General features: G+C 49.3%; 2 protein-coding genes across 6 annotated transcripts; one reads left to right on the forward strand and one right to left on the reverse strand.

Annotated features, from left to right (window-relative positions):
• Nucleotides 1-9531: 9531 nt before the first annotated feature.
• Nucleotides 9532-12790, forward strand: TMEM101 (transmembrane protein 101). Of its 4 annotated transcripts, none has more exons than XM_079134699.1 (4): nt 9532-9731; nt 10018-10198; nt 11111-11257; nt 12199-12790. In XM_079134699.1, the coding sequence occupies exons 1-4, from the start codon at nt 9595-9597 to the stop codon at nt 12436-12438; spliced, it is 705 nt and encodes a 234-aa protein (XP_078990825.1). In that variant the 5' UTR covers nt 9532-9594; the 3' UTR covers nt 12439-12790. The 4 variants fall into 4 exon arrangements, with proteins under 4 accessions (XP_078990825.1, XP_078990824.1, XP_078990823.1 ...); XM_079134698.1 differs by having other exon boundaries at nt 9533-9704; nt 12248-12790; XM_079134697.1 differs by having other exon boundaries at nt 9539-9731; nt 12248-12790.
• Nucleotides 12791-13149: 359 nt separating this feature from the next.
• NAGS (N-acetylglutamate synthase) lies at nt 13150-18945 on the reverse strand. Of its 2 annotated transcripts, XM_079134696.1 has the most exons (7): nt 18298-18863; nt 17527-17801; nt 17202-17415; nt 16710-16890; nt 15930-16101; nt 15664-15846; nt 13150-14928 (listed from the first exon to the last, which is right to left on the reverse strand). In XM_079134696.1, exons 1-7 carry the CDS (start codon nt 18718-18720, stop codon nt 14775-14777), a joined length of 1602 nt encoding a protein of 533 aa, XP_078990822.1. In that variant the 5' UTR covers nt 18721-18863; the 3' UTR covers nt 13150-14774. The 2 variants fall into 2 exon arrangements, with proteins under 2 accessions (XP_078990822.1, XP_078990821.1); XM_079134695.1 differs by having other exon boundaries at nt 17202-17801; nt 18298-18945.
• Between the last annotated feature and the right edge of the window lie 2449 nt (nt 18946-21394).

Below are 21394 nucleotides of genomic sequence, written 5' to 3' on the forward strand. Positions count from 1 at the left end.
ACACCTGTAATCCCAGGTCAGGAGGCTGAGACAGGAAGATCTCGAGTTCAAAGCCAGCCTCAGCAACAGCAATGAACTAAGTAACTCAGATGCTGTCTCTAAATAAAATATAAAATAGGGCTGGGGATGCGGTCAGTGGTTGAGTGACCCTGAATTTAATCCCCGGTACCCAAAAAAAAGAAATATAGCATTAATGGCCCCCTAGATTGAAAGGACATTGAATTGAAGAGTATATACCTTTCCTGCCTGGTCTCTGTCCCATTTTCCTGTAACTTCTAGTTTTATTGAAAAATCTAAAGTGGAATCAAAGCCTTTTTTGAACTGACAAGGTAGGACAAAGTTTAGGCATATTCCTAGTGACTTCTTAACTAACTTCCCCTTTTTTTCCCTCCACTAACCCTTGGGTGCCAACTCCAGCAGTGGTAGACTAGAACTTGTTATGGGTTTGTAGTGGTAGTGGAAACACCAACAAGGTGGGCTGTCAAATCTGCTCTCCTTTATTCGGGTCTTTCTTAATAAGTTGTTGCTTCTGCTTACTAGAGGGTGGGATATGTACCACTCTAGGATATTTATGGATAGCCTCTGAGATATGATTCAAGCTGACATCTGAATAGTAGTGTTTGGGTAGAGTGAACAAAGTGCTAAAGCTGAGGTTGACAAAAACTTAGGATGTTCAGCAACTGAGAGAAGGCAAGCAGCCGAAGTCTGTTGGGCAAGATGATGGGGTAGGAGTCCAGATCCAGATGGTTACAGGACCTTCCAGCCATTGTGTAGAGACAATTCTGTTCTTGGTCTGAGGGGCAGCTGGGAGAGGGTTTTCAGCAGTCAAGGAATCTGATGTTAAATGGTAGTCCTGGAAGCAGGCAGGCTGTTGTGCAAGGAGGCTGCTACATGGGAGGTGGTGGTGGCAGAACAGATTTTAGCACCAGCCAGAATTCACTGATGGACCAGATGTGAGGGCATTTGGTGAGGAACAGAGGAACTGAGTATGACTGTAAGGTAGATGGCAAACAGTGGAAGAGGCAGAGATTTATGGGAAAAGAGTTCTGTTTTGTCATTTTGTGCTGTCCGTGAAACACCCACAGCTGGGCAGCTAGATTACAAGTCTAGGATTCAGAGAAGAGTGTGCTGGAGCCAGACATTTAATAACCTTGTCATGACCTCTAAGGAGATGAGGGGATGGAATTCATAGCCTGTCAGTGACTTTGCTTCTGATAGGTGGTGGCCCTGCCTCCATTATTAGAGGTAAGAAGACAGAACAGTTGGGACTGCCGAGGCTACCAAAATCTGGATGCTCAAGTCCGTTATATAAAATGGCATGATATTTGCATATAAATGTGCACATCTCACATGTTATTTTCCTCCCTAGTACCAGGGCCTTGTGCACTGAGTTAGATCCCTACCTGCCACCTGACCACTGCCACTTTTGTGTGTGTGTGTGGTACTGGGGATCCGACCCAGGGGTGCTTTACCCCTGAGCTACATGCCTGGCCCTTATTTTTTATTTGGAGACAGGGTCTCACTTTGCCAAGACAGACCTCAAACTGGAGATCTCCTGCCTCGCCTCCTGAGCTGCTGGAATTACAGGTGTGTGTCACTGCACCAGCACCCGGCTCCTCACATATTAAGTCATCTCTAGATTACTTTATATAGGTTGAGCATTCCTGAATCTGAAAATCTGAAATCCTGAATGCTCCAAAATCTGAAGATGATATGATGCCACAGTGGAAAATTCCATACCTGGCCTCATGTCATAGATTATAGTCAAAACACAGATGCACTAAAAATATTGTATAAAATTACCTTAGGCCTTGTGTATGAGGTGTATATAAAACATGAAGAAATGTTTGTTTGTTGTTTGTTTTTTTTTTTTTGGCGGTACTGGGAATCGAACTCAGGGCCTTGTACTTGCGAGGCAAGCACTCTACCAGCTGAGCTATCTCCCCAGTCCCATGAAGAAATGTTTAGACTTGGGTCCCATCCCTATTGTATCATTATGTATATACAAATGTTCCAAAATTCATAGAAATCTGAAACACACTGGTCCCAAGCATTTTGGAAAAGGGATACTCAGTCTGTAATACTTAATACAGTGTAATTGCTCTGTAAATAGTGGTTATACTGGGTTTTTTTTTGGGGGGGGGGGGCATGATGACGGGAGAAGTTTTTATTTTCTCAATATAGCCTTTTTTTTCTTTTTGGCTGAGGATTGAACCCAGGGCCTTGTGCATGCGAGGCAAGCACTCTGCCAACTGTGCTATCTTCCCAGCCTGACAATTTTTTCCCCCAAATATTTTTGATCCGTAGAGCGGGAGCTTGCTTGGTGAGACTGTAAATTGGCAGTGAGATGAGGGCAAGGGAGTTTTAGTTTGGTGGCTCAGTAAACAGGCAAGGGTCATGTGATAAAATGAGTGTCCTTAGAGGTGGTTGTAGGATGTACTCTAGGATGTAGCCAGGCACCTATTGTGCGACTCTGCCAGTCATTTGGAGTGACTTTCATGCAGACACAGAAGTGAAATCAGTTACAACCAGGGCGGGAGATCATGTCTGTGCAACGGGGAGGAGAGCTGAGTGGAGGGTATTTGCAAAGGAGTGACTATAGTAATGGGACCCTTTACTCCTGTAAATGGATACTCTCATCAAATACCTTGCAGTTCTTGTTGAGATAAGCCTTTTTTGAAAGTATCTGCTGTCTGTACTGGCTATAGGCAGTGTATGCAGTCATTTAACTCAGCCTTGTCAGTGTGTGAACAGTGTGCCAGTACAGGATGCTTCCAGTGCCAGGGAAGAAGCAGAGGTAGCATCTGGAAGCTTAGATTTCCTAGTACTTAAAAATAAAAAGGATCCTGGACCTCTGTGTACACTACAGTTCAGCCTCCCAGTTTAAAGATCCCCTCTATTACACATCCTTGACAAGACTTCCCCTACTTGGACACTTCCATTTATGGGAGTTCATAACTTGAGGCTCCTGGGTCTCTTACATGCTAGTCCTTGCTCTTCAGGGTTTTTCTTTTTCTTGACAGACCCAGGTTGAGGCAGAGGAGTTGCTAAATAGACAAATGTCACTGTAAGCTGTTTCTTTTCAGTGAAATGATCCCTGAAGGACCCTTTCCTTATTCTAAAGTGTGGCCTTAGCACAGAGGACACTGGAATCATTTCCTGCAATGCCTGGGACACTATTGGCATGTAGTTTCTTACAGTTTCTTTTGGTAGGCACGTCATATCATTGACTCAGGATGATGTGATCAGCAAAATCTGCCCAGACTTTCTCACAGAGATAGACCAAAACTTCATCTTGCATGATGTAAATTTTAAATCCCTGAATGCGGAGTTTTACATTTATTCCTATTCAATATATTTTATTTTTTATAGTAGTAGGGATTAAACTCACACATGCTAGGCATGCACTCTACCACTGAGCTACACCACCAGCCCCAAATATTTTTTTTAAATTTTTTTACAAAGCTGGGGTGGAACCCAGCTTCTCTCTCACTCTAGGAGAGCACTGTGCCACTGAGATGTATTCCCAGCCCTCAGATATATTTTAAACTACTATAACCATTTAGAGTTTATAAAAATATTTTACTTTTAGTACTTTTAGAGAGCTACAACCCCAGGCCCCTCAGGAATAATTTTTTTTTTTTTTTTTTCTTTTTTGCGGTGCTGGGGATTGAACCCAGGGCCTTGTGCTTGACAGGCAAGCACTCTACCAACTGAGCTATATCCCCAGCACCCCCTCATGTATTCTTGGCGTGTTCTACCACTGAGCTACATCTCCAGCCCTTTTATTTTTTTCCCCTAATATTTTTTAGTTATCAAGGGACCTTTATTGTATTTATATGTGATGCTGAGAATTGAACCCAGAGCCTCACACATGCTAGGCAAGTGCTGTACCTACCACTGAGCTACGGCCCCAGCCCTCCAGCCCTTTTTATTTTTTATTATTTTGAGACACGGCTTTGCTAAGTTGCCCATACTGGCATCAAACTTGTAATCCTCCAATCTCAGCCTCCTGAGTAGCTGGTGTTACTGACACAGTAGCTGGTGCTACTATGCCTGGCTTAATTGTAATTTTACTAGGGGCTCTCGCAACTTTCTGTTTGTAATGTTTTCTTCAAGGTCACTGACTGTTGGGTCTGGGGATAATGCTCAGTGGTAGAGCGCTTGCATGAGTATATCAGAGACACTGGGTTTGATCCCCAGCACCACAAAGAAAAAAAACAAAAAGGCCATTGACAGTAAGTCAAGTTTTTCCAGATCACTTAAATCAGTTCAGAGGCTTAAGGTCAACCAAAGGATGGTGGTAGTCTTAGGTTGTTGTAGCTCAGCTTCTCTTCTCTTCTGCAGTCTATGTTATTCACAACTCTGGGCTTTTGTCTAGTAGTCCTTGATTTTTTTTTTTTTTTTTTTCTTTGTAGTACTGGCAGTGAAACTCAGGGACCCTCGGACCCTCTATCACTGAGTTATAGCCAATCCTTTTTATTTCTTATTTTGAGAGAGGGTCTCGCTGAGCTGCGGAGATCCTCCTACCTTAAACTCCCTAGTTGCTGGGATTACAGATGTGTGTTATCATGCTCAGTTAGACCTTGATTTTTTAAAGGGGTGTTTGACATGTGAAACAGTGGCCCAGTGTTTGGGGCCGGATGTTTAGTAGCATGGCAGGATTGAGATCTATTTCACCTCTGCCACTAATGAACAGTATGACTTGAAAACTTAACTAGCCTTGCCAAGCATTAGTCTTCTCATCTGTGCAGTGCGAGTCTCTACCTCTCAGGTGAGGATTAAATGAGGCCTTTAATGAGATGCTTGGCTATTGTAACTAGCTCTTTTGTGTGTCCATTATTCTCTAAAATTTGCTAGGCTGGGCTAGTGAGCACACTAGGGATCTTAGACAAGAGGCAACATGTTTGTGCTTCTAGGGGAAGACTACTAAAGCTAAGTACAAATACCCTGTTTTAGGAGATACTGGGCATTCCTTGATGACCAAGGTGGCCTTGTGAGATCTCTGGCCTAGTGAGAACAAGGGAAAGCAGTCCTTACTTTGTATTCAGAGAAGACCTGAGTGGATGATGGATTAGGCAGGCAGTGTAGAAAGAAAAGAAACAATTCCCAACTCCTTCCTAACCTTCTCATTTGTGTATCCCCAGGAAGGGTGCCTAAGGACTTCGAGCTCCAGAAGGGAATGAAGAAAGGGGTTGGTGTGATCATGCTCTTAGAGAGGCAGTGCTGGGTCCTGTTCCCCTGTATACAAGGTCACAAGGCTCTGAGGATTTTCCCAACTTGTCTGTATGCCCACCTTCAGGGCTAAGGCTTCCCTGAGAGCTGGTTCCCTTGCTGCCCTTGAGGTTGGGACTTGGGCAAAAGGTCAAGTAGGTGGGAAGCTAGAGCTGAGATTTTCTTTTCACTGCCACTCCTGGGCTTGGGCTGCACTCAGCAGGTGTTCCCAGGAACATAGGTGAGTACACTGCAATTTTGTGACTTGGACCTCAGTGGCCAGACCAGGCCAGAGTCAAGGCTCTAATGTTCTTGCAGAATAGGAATTCTGCAAATGTTGGCTGCAAGAATGTAACTAAATGTTTAGGATCAGGAGAATGGGGTTTCTCCTGGGGCCTTATGGAAAATGAGGTTGGGTGACGTTGACTGTAAGGAGGGACCATAAGATTAAAGAATCATTTTTCCTCACTAAGAAAATGAGGGGTAGCTAGGGTTGGGAATCAGAATGTTCAGGTCTCAGGCTCTTGCAGGAAGCTTAGTAACAGTTAAAATTGGGGATGCAGGGATCCAGTAAACAATGAGACCCCTGAATGGTATCTGCTTATATTTTTTCCCCCTAATATCACTGCATTTCATGACTCTAGGTGGATGAATTGAGACAAATGTGAAATATGTTAGCATCTTTTTTTTTTTTTTTGTACTGATGATTGAACTCAGGTGTGCTCTACCACTGAGCTACATCCTCGGCCCTTTTTCTTTTGAGACAGTCTCACTAAGTTGCTCAGGCTGGCCTCAAACTCCTGCCTCAACCTCTTGAGTTGCTGGGGGAACAGCATCTGCATTCCCGTGTGCCTTACACCATTCTTAGCCCATCCCTCATGGGCCACTCCTTGCTCACAATGGCCATAGTCATAACTATGGTATTGGATTTTTTCTGGAATCTGGCAACAGTGTGCCCAGCACTATGCACCTGCCCAACTGTGGGCCTCATGGTGGACTCTGGGTCCTCCACTTGATTGGTTTCCCTCCCAGGCTTCCTTAGTGTCTAGCTCCTGGAGCTGAGCCAAAATCAGTTCCTTACTTGGCGCCTTCCAGAGTCACTGGGTGCTGTGGGTGCTGTTGCTCTCTCACTGTTCTGCAAGATTTGGCTGGTGGGACCCGAGGGGGTCTGAGTTTCCTGGAACAGCTGGACCTTAGCTACAACTAGCTGGCCCAACCTGCCTCTGGACTTCTTACCTGCTGGGCTCTGCTCCACCTGGACCTCAACCTGCTTACCACCTTGGACCCCTACAGCTTTGGGACCTGGGGAGCCTGGAACAGCTCAACTTGAGCCACAACCAGCTGGATAAGCTAAGTACAAGTGGCCTTGAGTACTACTACTTCAGGCTCTAATGACTGGGAACTATTTGCAGCAGGTTGAAAGTGCTGCCTTGACCATCATGCCAGGCCTGAAAGTCCTCTCTGGCTGGGAATGATATCAGCAAACTGTCGGCTGAAGCCCTTGCAGCCTTGGAGCCACTAGGCTCCCTCTCTCTTGTGGATGACTTACTACAATACCTAGAGTTCAAGGTAGTGGTGGACAGTCAGCAGGCATGTGGCTACTGTTGTCCAGTAGCCCCTGGAAATGCTACTGTGACCTGCAGTGGGCCTTTGGGAAGCTGGGTAACTCGTGGCACTTGGAATGTAACCAGCCTGGGTAACTTGACGTGTGCTGGGCTTCTGCTGCTCTCGGAGGTGGTGCTGAGCAGTGTAGAGGCCCGGCTCTGCCTGGCTGAGATGGCCATTGTGCCAGGCATCACAGACACCATGCTGGTTACCATAGCTGTGATTATGGATGAGCGTAAGTGCAGGCAGGGCCCTGGTGGGTCCAGGGAACCGGGCAGCCTTCTGGAGAAGTGAGGGGGGTTACAGAGGGAGGTCAAGGCAGCTAGAGGAGGGAGATTGGAAGTTCCTCAAAAGTTCAGTTGTCTGCCCAGACAGTATTCTGAGGAAGAGTGGGCAAGGGCAAAATGGCTATGTTGATTTCTCCAGAGTCCAGGTAGCCTATCCATCCCTTCGTCTGATCTAGTACAATGCCAGCGTCTGTTTCAACTCTAGAAACTAGGATTTGGCTATAGTCCTTCCCTTCTTGATTCTCTGGGAGATGGCAGTGAAAGAGAATAACCTAAACCAAAGGGCCTATCATGGAGTAGGCACCAAGGAAAGCTTTCTTAATCCTTTCTCTCTCCCTTCTTCACACATATCAATTACTTAACACATATCAATTACTTAACTGAAACATTGCTAACGTTATGGTGGGAGCATGGACCACTAGCCTAGATGGGTTTCTAGGATTATTTTATGAACATAATTCCTGTTTTGGTCCTCAACACCTCAGGGCTGTGCATCTCACTTGAATCAGGCATGGGTAAAGAGACTGGAAAAATAAAACCAACTGAAAGTGATTCTGTACTGTGTGCCTGTATAGGTGAAGAAAATTAATTTGTGTGGTTGTCACTCGTGGGCAAAGGTAGGTAAAATGACTTGGGAGGTTTGAGAATGGTACTGGGTTTGAACCCAGAGCCTAGTGAATGCTAGGCAAGTGCTACCACCAAACTACATTCCCTGTCCCCCCTTTTAAAATATTTTGAGACAGGGTTTCACTAAATCATCCAGACTGGCCTCAAACTCTCATTTCCCCTGCCTAGCGATCTCTCCATTCGCACAAGATAAACTTACACAAATCTCATTCCCTAGTTCTATTCTCATGTTCTTTCTGATATACCTAGATTTTAGCCTAGTGACTTTTAAAAATAAAATGTGAAAAAGGATTTTTTTTGTGTGTGTGTGTCCAACTGTATTTTAGTTTGTTGTTGCTGTGACCAAAATACCTGACAAGCAACTTAGAGGAGGAAAATTTTATTTTGGGCCATGATTTCAAAGGTTCAGTCTATGGCTGACAGACTACATTGCTCTGGACCCAAGGTGAGGAAGAACATGGTAGAAGGGTGAGCTGAAGGAAAGCTGCTCAGCCCATGGCAGCTAGGAAGCAGAGAGACAAAGGGACCATGGACAGATACAGTCCAAGGCCATGTCCCCAGTAATACACCTCCTCCAGTCATGCCCCACTTGCCTAAGTACCACCCAGTGGTCCAAATTATTAATCCATCAAATGGATTAATAATCCACTGGTAAAGTTACAGCTTTCATAATCTAATGAATTTCTAAATGCCCCACCTCTGAACCATGCTATATTGGGGACCATGCTTTGAAAGCATGAGCTTTGGGTGGGGGCATTAAAGGTTCAAATCATAATAAACTATCACTGGCTATTTGGGATTTATTTCTTTTTTAGTTTACATGGTTAGAAATGCGTGCTGTTTGGACATGAGCCCCTTCCAGGGAATGCCTAGAACTTTTGCTTTTATTTACCAAATATTTATTGAGCAACTATGAACTAGTTATAGTGACAACACCTTTTGTTACTTTATAGTGCGTATTTCATGAGTATATTTTGTATACTTTACCCCTCGAGATAAATAGAAACCAGGAATTGTCTTTGTCCTCATGAAATTCACAATCTAGTGGGGGAAGATAGTCATAAATTAGAGTCACAAATATGTAATTGCCTTTGTGCTAAGTGATTCAAAGAAAGGGTAGCTGATGTTAGAATGTATAATAGGGGAGTTGAGAACAAACTGGATGAGGCCAAAGGGGAAGTGGGGGAGACCATTTGGAAGACTGCTGCAGTTAACCTGACAAAAATGATAGTTTGGGCTAGAGTGTGAGCATTGGAACTGGAAAAAATGAAGTGATTTGAGGTGTCCCAAATGGCTACGTTAGATTTCCCTGTTCTCTCGGGTGGCAGACAAAAAGCTAACCAAGACAGGAGCCAGGAGGACTTACTAATTTAAACAGAAGCCGCCCCCATTTCCTGTGGGATCTCTGTGTGTATGCCCTTTGTTGAACTCTTATGTTCTAAGACTAATCGTCACAATTAAATTTCCGAAAAATTGTGATCATTATCCCCATTCCACAGATAAGCCTAAGTTTAGGCAACATCACAGAGTTGGGAGTTCGGGTGAAAGCCCAGGCCTGAACGCAAAGGTTAGTTTGCTTCCATACACCGAGCTACGATACAGGACGTACGAGGTTCTGACCCCATCGTTCCTTATTCTGATTAGTATTCAGTTTTGTGAGTACAAAGTGGAGCCCTGAAGTCTATACCGTGATAGTAGAAGCCTGAACTCCGTTACTAGAATGCCTCCTTCCTTTCGGAACTAAAAGTGAGAGCGTTGTTTTCCGTCGAAAGTAATAAGCAAGGGACCGGAAGTTGCGTACCCTTTCCAGCCCCCGCCTCCCAGACCCGGGTGAGGCCGCAGCGGACTGCCCTTTCCCAAGATGGCATCGAAGATAGGTTCGAGACGATGGATGCTGCAGCTGATCATGCAGTTGGGTTCGGTGCTGCTTACACGCTGCCCCTTTTGGGGCTGCTTCAGCCAGCTCATGCTGTACGCTGAAAGGGCCGAGGCGCGCCGGTGAGCGCGCCCACGCAGCCGCCGAACGCGGTGGGGGGCGGTACGGCCTGTCGCGAGAACTAGGGTGCAGTGATGAGGAAAAGGAGTTGGGGCCCAGAAGTTGGGACACTTGAACTGGGGGGAATTGGTGCCTTGAACTTGGGAAGGGGCGCTCTCTTCTGGGCATTGGACCAGATCTGATGGGGTGGTCCTAGCCATGAGAGGAGAGCAATGGAGTTTGTGGGAACTCACGGGGTCTGAAGGCCCTTCCCGCTTTATTCTGTCCTCATTGCTTCTTGGCTCGCAGGAAGCCCGACATCCCAGTGCCCTACCTGTACTTCGACATGGGGGCAGCCGTGCTGTGTGCTAGTTTCATGTCCTTCGGAGTGAAGCGGCGCTGGTTCGCGCTGGGGGCAGCACTCCAGCTGGCTATTAGCACCTACGCTGCCTACATCGGGGGCTACGTCCACTACGGGGACTGGCTGAAGGTGAGCGCATTGGCCCCAGAAGGGGTTTCGCTGTGGGAAAAGGGGGAAACTTCAGGCCAACTCCCAGGGCACTTGGTGGGCTTGCATGATGTGCTGGTCAGATGTGAAGCCATAGAGGACGGAGTCCTTAGACTTGTGGAGATTATTACAAAGGGCAGAAATGGAAGATCCTTAAGAGATCACACAAACCTCCATTTCAGTCTGTGGAAACTGAGGTCCAGAGATGAGAAGCACACTTTACTGTGATCATATTACATCATTCTTTGGTAGGATCAGAACCCAGGTTATCTGGTTCTAAGAACCTTTAAACCATTATTAGTTTAGTAATCCCAGATTTATACATCAACAGGGACCTTGGTGAGCATCTGGTCCAATCATCTAATTTTATGAAATGTAAGTAATCTTAGAGCAGCATTTAAACTTGTAAATGTCAGAACCTATGCAAGACACTACAGGCTTGAAGGTAAGGTTGGTAAAAGGACTGACTTCAAGGAAGGGACTGTCAGTCCAACAGGAGGCAGATATGTGAACAGTTACAGGAGGGTGAGATCTGCCCTTTCTCCCTCCCTGCTTTCCTTCTTTTGACTCCGTTCTGTATACTGTATAAAGGAAAGAACACCAGCTGAGTCTCCAGACCTAGGGGGTGGGGAAAGAGGTAATGTGTGGTGTCTGGGTTCTGTCATTTACTTTCAGTAGGACTGTGATCAATTTTCTGAACCCCTCTGGACCTCAGTTTCCACTTCTGTAAAAAAGAAATATCTATCTCTGCTCTATCTGCCAACTGTACCTAGAAATAAGAGGGTTTATCTGTTGGAATTAGATATGTAGAGATGGGCAGTTCTGTACTCTGGACAGTCAGGAAAAATGTGGTGGTTGCAGTTCCTGACTGGGGTCTCCTTGCCCTGGCCTTAGGTCCGTATGTACTCACGTACAGTTGCCATTATCGGTGGCTTTCTGGTGCTGGCCAGCGGTGCTGGGGAGCTATACCGTCGGAAACCCCGCAGCCGCTCTCTACAGTCTACCGGCCAGGTGTTCCTGGGCATCTACCTCATCTGCGTGGTAGGTTGGGTTCTAATGGTTGGAGGTTCCTGTCTGGGAGTGAAATGTGAGCCCAGGCCTGACAGAACCCAGGAAGGCAGACAGAACAAGGGCTTTCTGATGGCCTGGCTGCCAGAGATTGTCCTGGACAGCTTCTGGGTCTCAGAAGCCCTCCAGGCACCTCAGAACTAGCTGAGAACCCTTCTTCTAACATTATTGCCTCCAGGTAGAGAAGTTGGATTGACCATTCAGTTCTAACTCTGAGAGACAGGAGAACAAGATGGGGTGGTTTCCTCTCATGGTGCCAGCCTCCAAGAGGACTGGGAAAGGGGACAGAGGAGAGGTTTGGTGGGATTCAGACCCTAGCTTGGTCTCTGCCACCTAGAGCTGATGGGGGATACCTAGGTAGCAGTCATGATTCTCCTTGGTGCTAGGGGAGGCCAGGATCGTGAGTACATGAAAAGGTCCCAGGTACTTGGCCTCATCTTAGTTACCAGGTATCACATCCCTTGTGTAGAAGTTCATGTAGGAATCCATGGTATATAGGTGGTACCTCCAGTGTGACTGACTATGGAGATGTATTTCCTTCCTTCAGAAGCCTCAGGGGGCCAGTACAGTGGTGCACACTTGTAGTCACAGTTTCTCAGGAGGTTGAGGTAGGAGAACCACAAGTTTGAGGCCAGCCTTAGAAACTTGTGAGACACTGTCTTAAAATAAAAAATTAAAAGGGCCGGGGGTGTAGCTCTGTGGCAGAATGTTTGCCTAGCACGTTCAGTCTCTAGCACTGCCAAAAAAAAAAAGCTCTTGAGGGAGAGGAGATACACCTTAACCTGCTGGGACCCTGTGGTCAGGGGGGAAAACACAGGTCCTACTTTCAAAGAGTCCCCATTCTGAGAGGGGACTTAGTGGCCCATTTTGCAGGGCTGACTTGCAGGTGCCATCCCATGGGTGGCCTTCCCCAGATGGGCATGCCAGCCTGTTGGAGAGTCTTAGAGGATGGTGTGTCTCCAGGCCTACTCACTGCAGCACAGCAAGGAGGACCGACTGGCATATCTGAACCACCTCCCAGGAGGGGAGCTGATGATCCAGCTGTTCTTCGTGTTGTATGGCATCCTGGCCCTGGCTTTCTTGTCAGGCTACTACGTGACCCTGGCTGCTCAGATCCTGGCTGTCCTGCTGCCCCCAGTCATGCTGCTTATTGATGGCAACGTTGCCTACTGGCACAACATGCGACGTGTTGAGTTCTGGAACCAGATGAAGCTCCTTGGCGAGAGTGTGGGCATCTTTGGGGCTGCTGTTATTCTGGCTACTGATGGCTGAGTTTTTACAGCCAGAGGCTGAGATGGGCACAGGGAGCTTCCACTTCACTGGCCCAGTTGCTGTTTATTTATGCTTCTTGGTCTGTTTGATTCTTTCCTCTTTTTAAATTTTTTTTTGCATAGTTAAGAGGCGGGTCTCTTCTTCAATTCCTGGCTTGCCCTTGGGAAGGTGGGAACCCTGAACCTAATGCCTCACAGATTGTTTTTTCCTGTTTGATGAGAGGAGAGCTGAGGCCAGGGGTAGGGTGCAGCTGCTGAAAGTGGGAGACTGGGAAGTGCACGAATGGGAAAATTTTCCTTTTTGAAACTGGCAGATGCAGCTAAGCTCTGTGGTGCTTTTCGGAGACTGTGTGTGTTGACACATATGGTTCAGACCCTGGACGAGCAGAACAGTTTGCACAGAAATCACACAGTTCTTAGGGTGTGCTGGGGGGCAGAAACAGTACCAGCTCTTGGTCACCTACCTTGAGAACTTCTGGGTTTTGCAGGAGTGGAGTAGGCAGCAATCAGCTTCCCACCCCTGCTGTCTCTGTTTCCAGCTGTATGGTTGGCCTGGTGGGAGGAGAGTGCCCTCCCAAACACCAGACCACACAGTCCTCCAAAAATAAACACTTTATATAGACATTTGGCTTCACGTTTCTGTTTTCCTGATGGGGCACTTTGCCATTGGCTGGGATTGATTGCGGGTTTCTCGAAAGACCATATCTGGTTAAACCCAGCCTTGATCCTCCCATGGTTTCCCCTGTTCTGAAAGTTCCACAGTTCTTTGGCTCACTTCCAGAATTTCAAAATCTGAGCTGGGGTGTAGCTCAGTGGCAGAGCACTTTCCTAGCATGTGCAAGGCCCTGGGTTTAGTCCCCAGCTCTGCAAAACAGCAAAACCTCTCAGAATCTTTACTATTGTTTATACTTTTGATTTCTTTCATCAGTCTCTCTTTCCCTCCCCATTTGGGACCAGCTCTTTTGAAGAAAACTTCAGCAAGGGCAATTAGAGGGAGTGAACTAAGGTTGTGTCCACTTCACCAAGCATTTTACATTTTCACATGAGGGGATAGAGGCTCAGAGAAGGTAAGCAGCTTACCCCATGCTACAGAGCAATTCCAACCACAGAGCGGAATCCTGGGTCAGATGTGTCTAATGTCCAAGCACAGATGTGTCTTGAGACACATGATTCTTGAGGGAAGACAAAGTTTTCCTGGGGCCTGGGTTTTGTCACCAAGAGGGGCTCTTAATTGACCATCTCCCTATTTTTCCATGCAATTTTGGACAGAAAATAATCCTAGTATCCAGTAAGGCATCTGACACATGGTTCAAAAAATGGTGAGTGAGATGTCTGAGCTTTGGATTCCTGCCCCTCTGAGGCATGCTGGTCTTGCAGAGGTGACACAAGCTCCACTGAGGCTGGGGGGACACGTTCAAGTCTAGACTTTGAAGCCAAAGCTATCCTGGGGCTTCTCTGGGCTATTGTAGGTAAAAGATGAGCCACCGCTGTCTGGGCTTGCTCTGGGCCCAGCCTGGAAAGGGAGTTGGAGGGGGAGGCCTCCCCCAGGGAGTGGAGGCTGGGGCTTCTCTTGGCCTGGACTGTCAGATGGAGGAGGTTTTCTGATCCAGGAGAAAGCTGGCACCAGGTGAGGAGATGGTGGCAGCCTTCGTCCTTGGGGCCCTTCATCTCATTTTCTCCTTTACTCTAGGAGTCCCCTGGTTCTCTGACTCTCAAGTTCTTGATCCCAGAGGGTCACTGCTAATTTCCTTTCAAGTGTGAACTGACTCACATAAGTATTTGCATTTTAATCAAGGCCTTCTGAAAAACTGCAAGACCCAAAGGAATTAGAGTGAGTGATAGAATATCAGGTGGTGTCGGTGTGAGAGAGAGATGTGGGCAAGGGAGCCTTAGAATGGCACAGAGGTGCAGAAACTGGCCTATCCTTAAGGTTTGCCCCAAGTAGAGCCCTCCAGGTTACCTCCCCCCACCCCATCCCAGTCCCCAGGCTGAAAACTGAAGGCCACCTGGTTGTGGCTTCAAAGCCTTCAGCTGGTCCCTCTTCCTTGTACTTGTTCCACTTTGGTGTTCCTTCTGTGCAGAGCTAGGGCTGCTTCCTCCTGTGTAAATTACTCAGCCAGCAAGCCCCAACCAGCCCGTGGCTGCCTGGGGTCACCCTCAGCAGGCATGGCTTTCTGTCCACCTGGCCGTCCCAAGGCCTACAGGGCCTGTGGCAAGGGTCAGCTGCCTGGATCAGAAGCTGGCTTGCAGAAGGAGTCTGGCAGCCCCTTGGCATGGTTGACCAGTTCATAGGAGTCCCGGATATCTGCTAGGCCAAACCAGAAGAAGATCCACTGCTTGTTGGAGAAGCTGCCATCACTGTGCTTGAAGTACCTGGTGGGGGGAAGGAAAAGGGGAGCAGCCTTTAGGCCAAGGCTCATGCTCACTACTCACTGCTTCTGTTTTCAGGAATATTTATTGGTTGTTTATCACATGCTGAATGCAGCAGCTGAGCCTGTCATTTCAGAGAAGCAACTAAGACTCAGAGAAGGTAGATAACTTGCTAGAGTCACGCAGCTAGGAAGGTCAGAGTAAGGACATCCCTTCCTCTCCCCACTGCCTTGACTGTTCTCAGTTATCTTTGAGACAGGGTCTTGCTAAATTGCCTGAGCTGGCCTCAAACTCATGATCCTCTTGCCTCAGCCTCCCAAGTAGCTGAGATGTGCACATGCCAGCACATCCAACTTCTTGGTCACTTCTCAGTGTCCACAGAGCAGGGTAGTGAGGGATAGGGGCATAGTTGTGAAGGAAAGAGAAGAGGGGGTTTTCCGTCGAAGGTGCTATGGGCCTGGAGTCAGGAACTTGGCAATGGGGTCTGAAAAGAGCCTCTAGAAGAGTCAGGATTTCTTGGAACCCTGGGAGAATTAGGCTGCTGCATGGGGGTTAGGAGGTGTCACTTGCTTCAAGGAAAGCAGAGGTGTGAGCTGAGGAATGTTCCTAGGGAACCGCAGGTGGGACCTTTCTCTGTGGAAAGGAAGCTAGTAAAAGAAGGGAAGCTTAGCATCCTGATGATGAACCCCAAGGCATAGTTGGCTGGGACCACAGAGGAGAGGGAGGGACGGAGCCTACCAGGGATTGATGGGGTTGGTGACCCGGGAACGCCAGAACAGCATCTGCAGGTCCCGCCGCAGGCATTCCCACAGCATCTGCCCGGAGCCTTGGCCCTGGCGGCTGGAACTCACTACAAATTTGTCCAGGTACGGGGTCCCCCCGAGTACGGGCTCCAGGGTCAGAATGGCCGCAGCGTTGTACCTGACGCAGGGGTAGAGAGGCAGGCTGGGACCTCTCATTGACCCAGCCCCTCGGCCCCTGCCCTCCGAGGCCTGCAGGCTCACCCCTCAGAGACGTAGATGGAGTGCAGCCGCTGGCGCAGAGAGTCCAAGTAGTCGTCCCGGAGCTTCTTGCCAAAGCTGGTGTTGACCAGGTTCACCAGGCGCCTCTGGTCCAGGCTGTCCAGGGTGCGTACTCGCAGCATTCTTTCGGCATTTTTGAACAGGGTCCCTGAGCCTATGATGAGAGGGAAGGAAAAGGTTAGGTTGACCCAGGGTCGGGCCCACTTTTCGGTGTATTGGGCTTGCTGGGGGCTCCAGGCAGAGCGAGGACTGGTGGCACAGATACTGGCTTCGGGACACCTCCAAAGTCAAATGATTTCTGTGGTCTGTAGATTTGTCTGATTTTCACTCAAGGAGATGCTGTTCGCAGACAGTTTGTACCCCAAGTTTCGCAGGTCACTCGTAGTCCCTCGTATTACCTTTAGTCCCACCTCTCCCTAAATTTTGTCCTATCCAGCCCCTAGTTCCACCTACCTGCCCAAGTCCCGCCCACCACTCCTAGGCCTGTCCATTCCCCCTTGGTCACGCCCCCCCCCAACATCCCGCCTATCCTCGCATCTTAAGTCCCGCCCATCTCCCTAGTTCCACCCAAGTCCGGTTACAGTCTGGTCGGTCTTTGCCTCGCACACCTCCACCACGTTTCAGCAGGACCAAGAACCCACTGGTGTGGCCTCCCACTCTGACTTCCAGGCTGTGGGAAAGCCGCACTCCTGCTCACCGCCAGCCAGGCCGGACCATGCTCAACCCCCAGCCCCAGCCCGCCCGCCCACCGGCGGCCCTCACCCTTGTTGCTGAAAAGCTCGGTGAGCAGCGTGCTGGCGGCGGTGATGACAGCTGAGGAGTGGTGGGGCAGGCGACTGAGCACGTCCACGATGAGACGTATCTGTTGCCGTTCTTTGGTGCTCACCCACTCCGCGTTGGTCACCAGGTCCAGGTCCGCGGGCAGGTTCACGTTACTCAGGACCTGCGTCCCCGGCGAGGGGATGAGCCACCGGCCCTTAGTCGACCACGGATGTCTTCCTTAGCCCCTGGATTGTGCCTTTCCCCAGGGATCTCTTTTCTCTGACCCCTTTATTAACTTACTTCCCCTGGCATCCAGGAAATGCTCGGATCTAGACGCAGGGGGCCAAACCCCTTTCAGATACTCAATTAAACTTTCCTACTCATAGGGCTTGACTGTGGCCTGTAGCGGAGGCGAGCAGGGGCCGTAAGGGAGTGGGCTCAACTCATCCTAGAGTCACAGGGTGGGGTGGGGGCGCAGAAGGAGGAGCGCACCTTATGACTGGTGTCACGCAGGCCGCCTGAGTTATTGAGGAAGATGATTTTGGTGGGCTGCAGCGCCTTGGCCAGCGCCGCGGTCACCTCCAGAGAATCAAGAAGCACCGAGCGGCGCGCGGCCGTCTCCCCAATGGGACACAGGATGGGGATGCTGCTGGACTCCAGGCACCACTGCAGCAGGTCCGTCTCCACCGAGACGATGCCGCCATAGCTGTGGGCCAGACGTGGTGCTCGAGAGGGCCCCTCCAGCCCCACCGACTGGGGCAGGGTGGGCCGAGTTGCCTGCTCTGATGACGCCCGGGCAGGCAGGGCCGGCACTAACCTGGCATGGGGGGCTGGCTCTGCCGCGCTCAGCACTGACCCGCCGCCAAAAAAAGGCACTGCAGAGGCTGCGTTGTGCCTCAGCTCGTCCACTAGCACCTTGCAGCTCTGGGCAAGCTGTGCTTTGGCCTCCCAGAATGAAAGACAGCCCGAGGGCGCTGTGGGGGCCGGCAGCCCCAGGACCACCAGCGGCTTCATGTCCATGCGCTGCAGGAAGGCCAGGGCGAAGGCCAGGCTGGATACGTCCCGCGGACACTTGAGCACCTCCTCGTCCACCTGTGGGCACGAGTGGGCAGTCAATGAGAGCCACATTGACCCCGAGCCGCTTGCTCTTACAGCCAGATCCTAGGGCCCTCTCATGACCGCACCTGCTCAGGAGCTGACAGGCCCCACTTTTGTTCACTGGCGCCCACCTGCTGTGCCCTTTGCCCTTTGGGTCTTGCCACTCCCTTATCTCACACTGGTGTTCCTCCCACCGCTCCTCCCAGTAACCTTGGACTCTGGGACACCTTGGGGGGAGGGGTGATGCAAGCAACTCCGCCCTGTGAACCCCTAACTGCATCCGTGGTGGGGGACCTTCTTCAGGCATCACATTGCGTGTAAGGCTCCCCAGACTTCTCCCTCTGGTTGCGTGCGACCTGGCCCATTCCCAGCGCCCATCAGCTCTCGCCGCACCCTTTCCCAGTTTCGTCGCCCAGCCCGCAGCTTGTTCTGCTGTGCCTAACTGTCGCTACACCACCCCATCCCCTCGCTGTGACAGGGCTCCGCTTACCTCCATGACGGCGAAGGGCTTGTCTGCGGAGTAGTGACAGGTCTGGAATTGAGTGAGCCAGTGGCGCGCCTCCCCGGGGCTTGCTCCACACTGGTTCAGAAAGGCCTGGATGTCCCGTTGCACCAGGGAACGGCTAGCCGGGGGCGCGGGGGTTTCGGGAGGCGCTGGAGGCGGCGTCCACAACGGCTCGATTGTGGTGGGCGACTGTGATTGTGGTGGGTCCTCAGTGCCCTCGTTCTCCTTGGGCTGGGACTGGGCACGTGCCCACGCCGTGCGGAGCCGGCGTCCGGGGCTAGCACCCCCAGCGGCCCGCCGCCTTGTGCTGCCGCTCAGCCTCCGTGCGCCCCCAGTGCCTCGTGGGCCGCGCAGCCTCCCGCCGGTAGCAGCGGTCCGCAGGGTAGCGGCCACCCGCGCTGTCGCCATGAAGAGAACCAACCCCGCCCGTCCCACACGGGTGGCGATCTGTCTGTAGCACTCGGCACGGGGTGTGTGTAGGGGGCACTGAACTTGTCGCTGGGCGGGGTTGGACCTGGCCGGGGCAGATCCGGACCCGGGACTCGAGTCGCCTCCAGTTGAGTTTGAGGAGGGTCAGTTCATTGGTCAGGGGGCGGAGTCGCCAGCATCTCCCGCCCCTGCAGGGGACGGAACTCACTAGCTAGGTACACGAGGCCCTGATAAAAGGTGGCGGAGCTCTTTAATCTACTGCCAAATTCGGTTCCAGGAAGGGCTCAGCGGACCCAAAGGCAGCTGTGGGAGTCTGTGGGGTCTTGGATGATTAAAGGGGACTCTGACTAGAGCGAGAAAGGAGAACAGGTGGTCATTAGCGCAGAAGGGACTGGAAGGAGAGGTCGGGAAGAGTGGAAGGAGGTGGAGTCAGCCTCGCTGGAGGGCTTGAATGCAGCGTCCTGTGGTCTGAGCTCACGCGAGGTTACTAGGGTTTGTGAACTCCAGCCCCTAGAAATCAGCCTAAGGAAAACTACCATATCCCCAGAGCATCCCTTCTTTGTATGTAAGACTTTTCCTTAAATTGTTTAAACTTTAAGTCTACTCATAACAGGACTGTAACTTGAAGGCCGATATTTCTTTCCAAAGGCAGGAGGAATCCTTAAGAATAAAGTGATACCGCAGTGGTGCATGCTGGTAATCTGAGAGATTCTGGAGACTGAGGCAGAAGGATTGCAAGTTTGAAACCAGCCTCAGTAATTTAGGTTGGCCCCTCAGCAACTTAATGAGAACTTGTCTCAAAAACAAAAACAAAAAAGCAAAAAAAGGAGTGGGATATGACTCCGTAGTTAAGCACCCTGGGTTAAATTCCCGTTATAAATAAATAAATAGGAATTCTTTAATTTAATTTATATCATTTTATTATATCATTTTATTGTGTCATTGAGTTAAAACACATCTGTGGGGGCAGATCGCATTGTTGCTTAAAGATTTGCTAAAGTGCAACACAGGAGTAGATCCTGGAATCTAATGAATACATTGTTTGGCATCAGTAAATCTTTTCTGAATTCACATAGCTGCTTTTCATTTTGAGGCATATGAATTGATATGGAAGAATTTGTAAAAATGGAATTTTTAAATTAAAATTTAAAGGGAGCATAATTGTTGGGGAGGGGGTGGTATTTAAATGAATGACAACATCTCTTATAGCATTATTGTAAGGTAAAGGGGTAGACCGAGCTTCCTTCTTTCCTGATGATTCTTATAATTAAAAATATGTTCCAAAAGAATTTGGCAGGTCGACTCTTAACAAAACTGTAACTATGTCCTTAGAGCTGCCATGTCCTTAGAGCTGGTCTGTGCTACTTACACACTTCACAGCAGGCTTATTGAATGGCTTCAGAGCAGATTTAGTTAAAATTTCTTCCTCAAATGCATGCCGTGTATTCTCAATAGGCTGTATTTTCCCAGCAATCAATAAACGAACACTCATTAAAAACTCAAAAATAAATAAATAAATAAATTAATTAATTAATTAATTAATTAACTAATTGATTAAAGTGGGACTAAACAATGTTACTAAATTCCAGCTGGATGGTGTGGCCTGCTTTCCTGGAACAAGGAAGCTTAGCAAGTGCCAGGTGTTAACCACACCCTAGCACCATGTGAGGTCTTCATACACTGTGCAATGGCATTTCCCAAATTGTAACTCATTTAATCCTCACAATGACTTCAAGACATATATGGCTATTATTCCTGATGAGGAAATTGAGGCACAGAAATAGGTGAGAGCTAAGGTCACTCTACTCATAAGCAGGGTTGCCTGTCTTTGAAGCAAAGCAGTTCTGTTCAGATCCAGGCTCTTAAGCAAGATTTGGAATGAACTTGAAAGACTTGGACGCTTTCAGGGGATGTGGTTCAGTGCTACTTAGCTGGGTTCCTGTGCTGCCTGAATACACCTCCCTGCACTTAAGTTGTATATGTCCTACACTCAGGTGGACCCCATCCAGTCCAGTCCTCTGGAGGAAATAGGACTTGGCCAAGGTCACACAACTTGTCAGCATCCTGGCTAGAATCTAGGTATCTTAAGCTCCCATCTCTGCCCTTGTCTTCCTTAGGGTGATTTTGTGCTCCCCAGGCTGAAACTCAGGACTCCTGAGGCACTGCCTAAATTGGGAGCAGTGGCCTGGGCTGCTTCCCAGCCTTCTGAGTATTTCAGATGATACCAGGGCTGGGGATGTAGCTCAGAAGTAGTGTGTGTGCTGCGCATGTGCAAAGCCCTGGTTCCATCCCCAGCAACCCCCGCAAAATAATAAATGAAATCCACGGATGCAGTGTGAGTATGCTGATCCCTTTCCTGGAAACTGTCCCCCCGCACCTCCCCCAACACAACCACACACTGTCCCAGGTAGGAGACTCTGGAGGGGGAGGGGGAGCTGACCTTTGTGTCCTCGTCATCAACTTTTCCATTTTCCTACTCAGAAATCTGGGTTTCTAGGCAGGGAGTAAAGCAGTGGTTCTGAGAGTCTACACCTGTCCCCTGGGGGCTACCTCCACAGCCTTCATTCTCTTCCATCTTTCTGCCAGCCCCCTCCCACAGACATTCCCAGAGCATCTCAGAGCAGGTGGGCCTAGCCCCTGGGGACATAATAGT

Source organism: Sciurus vulgaris (genome assembly GCF_902686455.1).
Source record: "Sciurus vulgaris genome assembly, chromosome: 3".
In the NCBI taxonomy this organism is placed as follows: domain Eukaryota; kingdom Metazoa; phylum Chordata; class Mammalia; order Rodentia; family Sciuridae; genus Sciurus; species Sciurus vulgaris.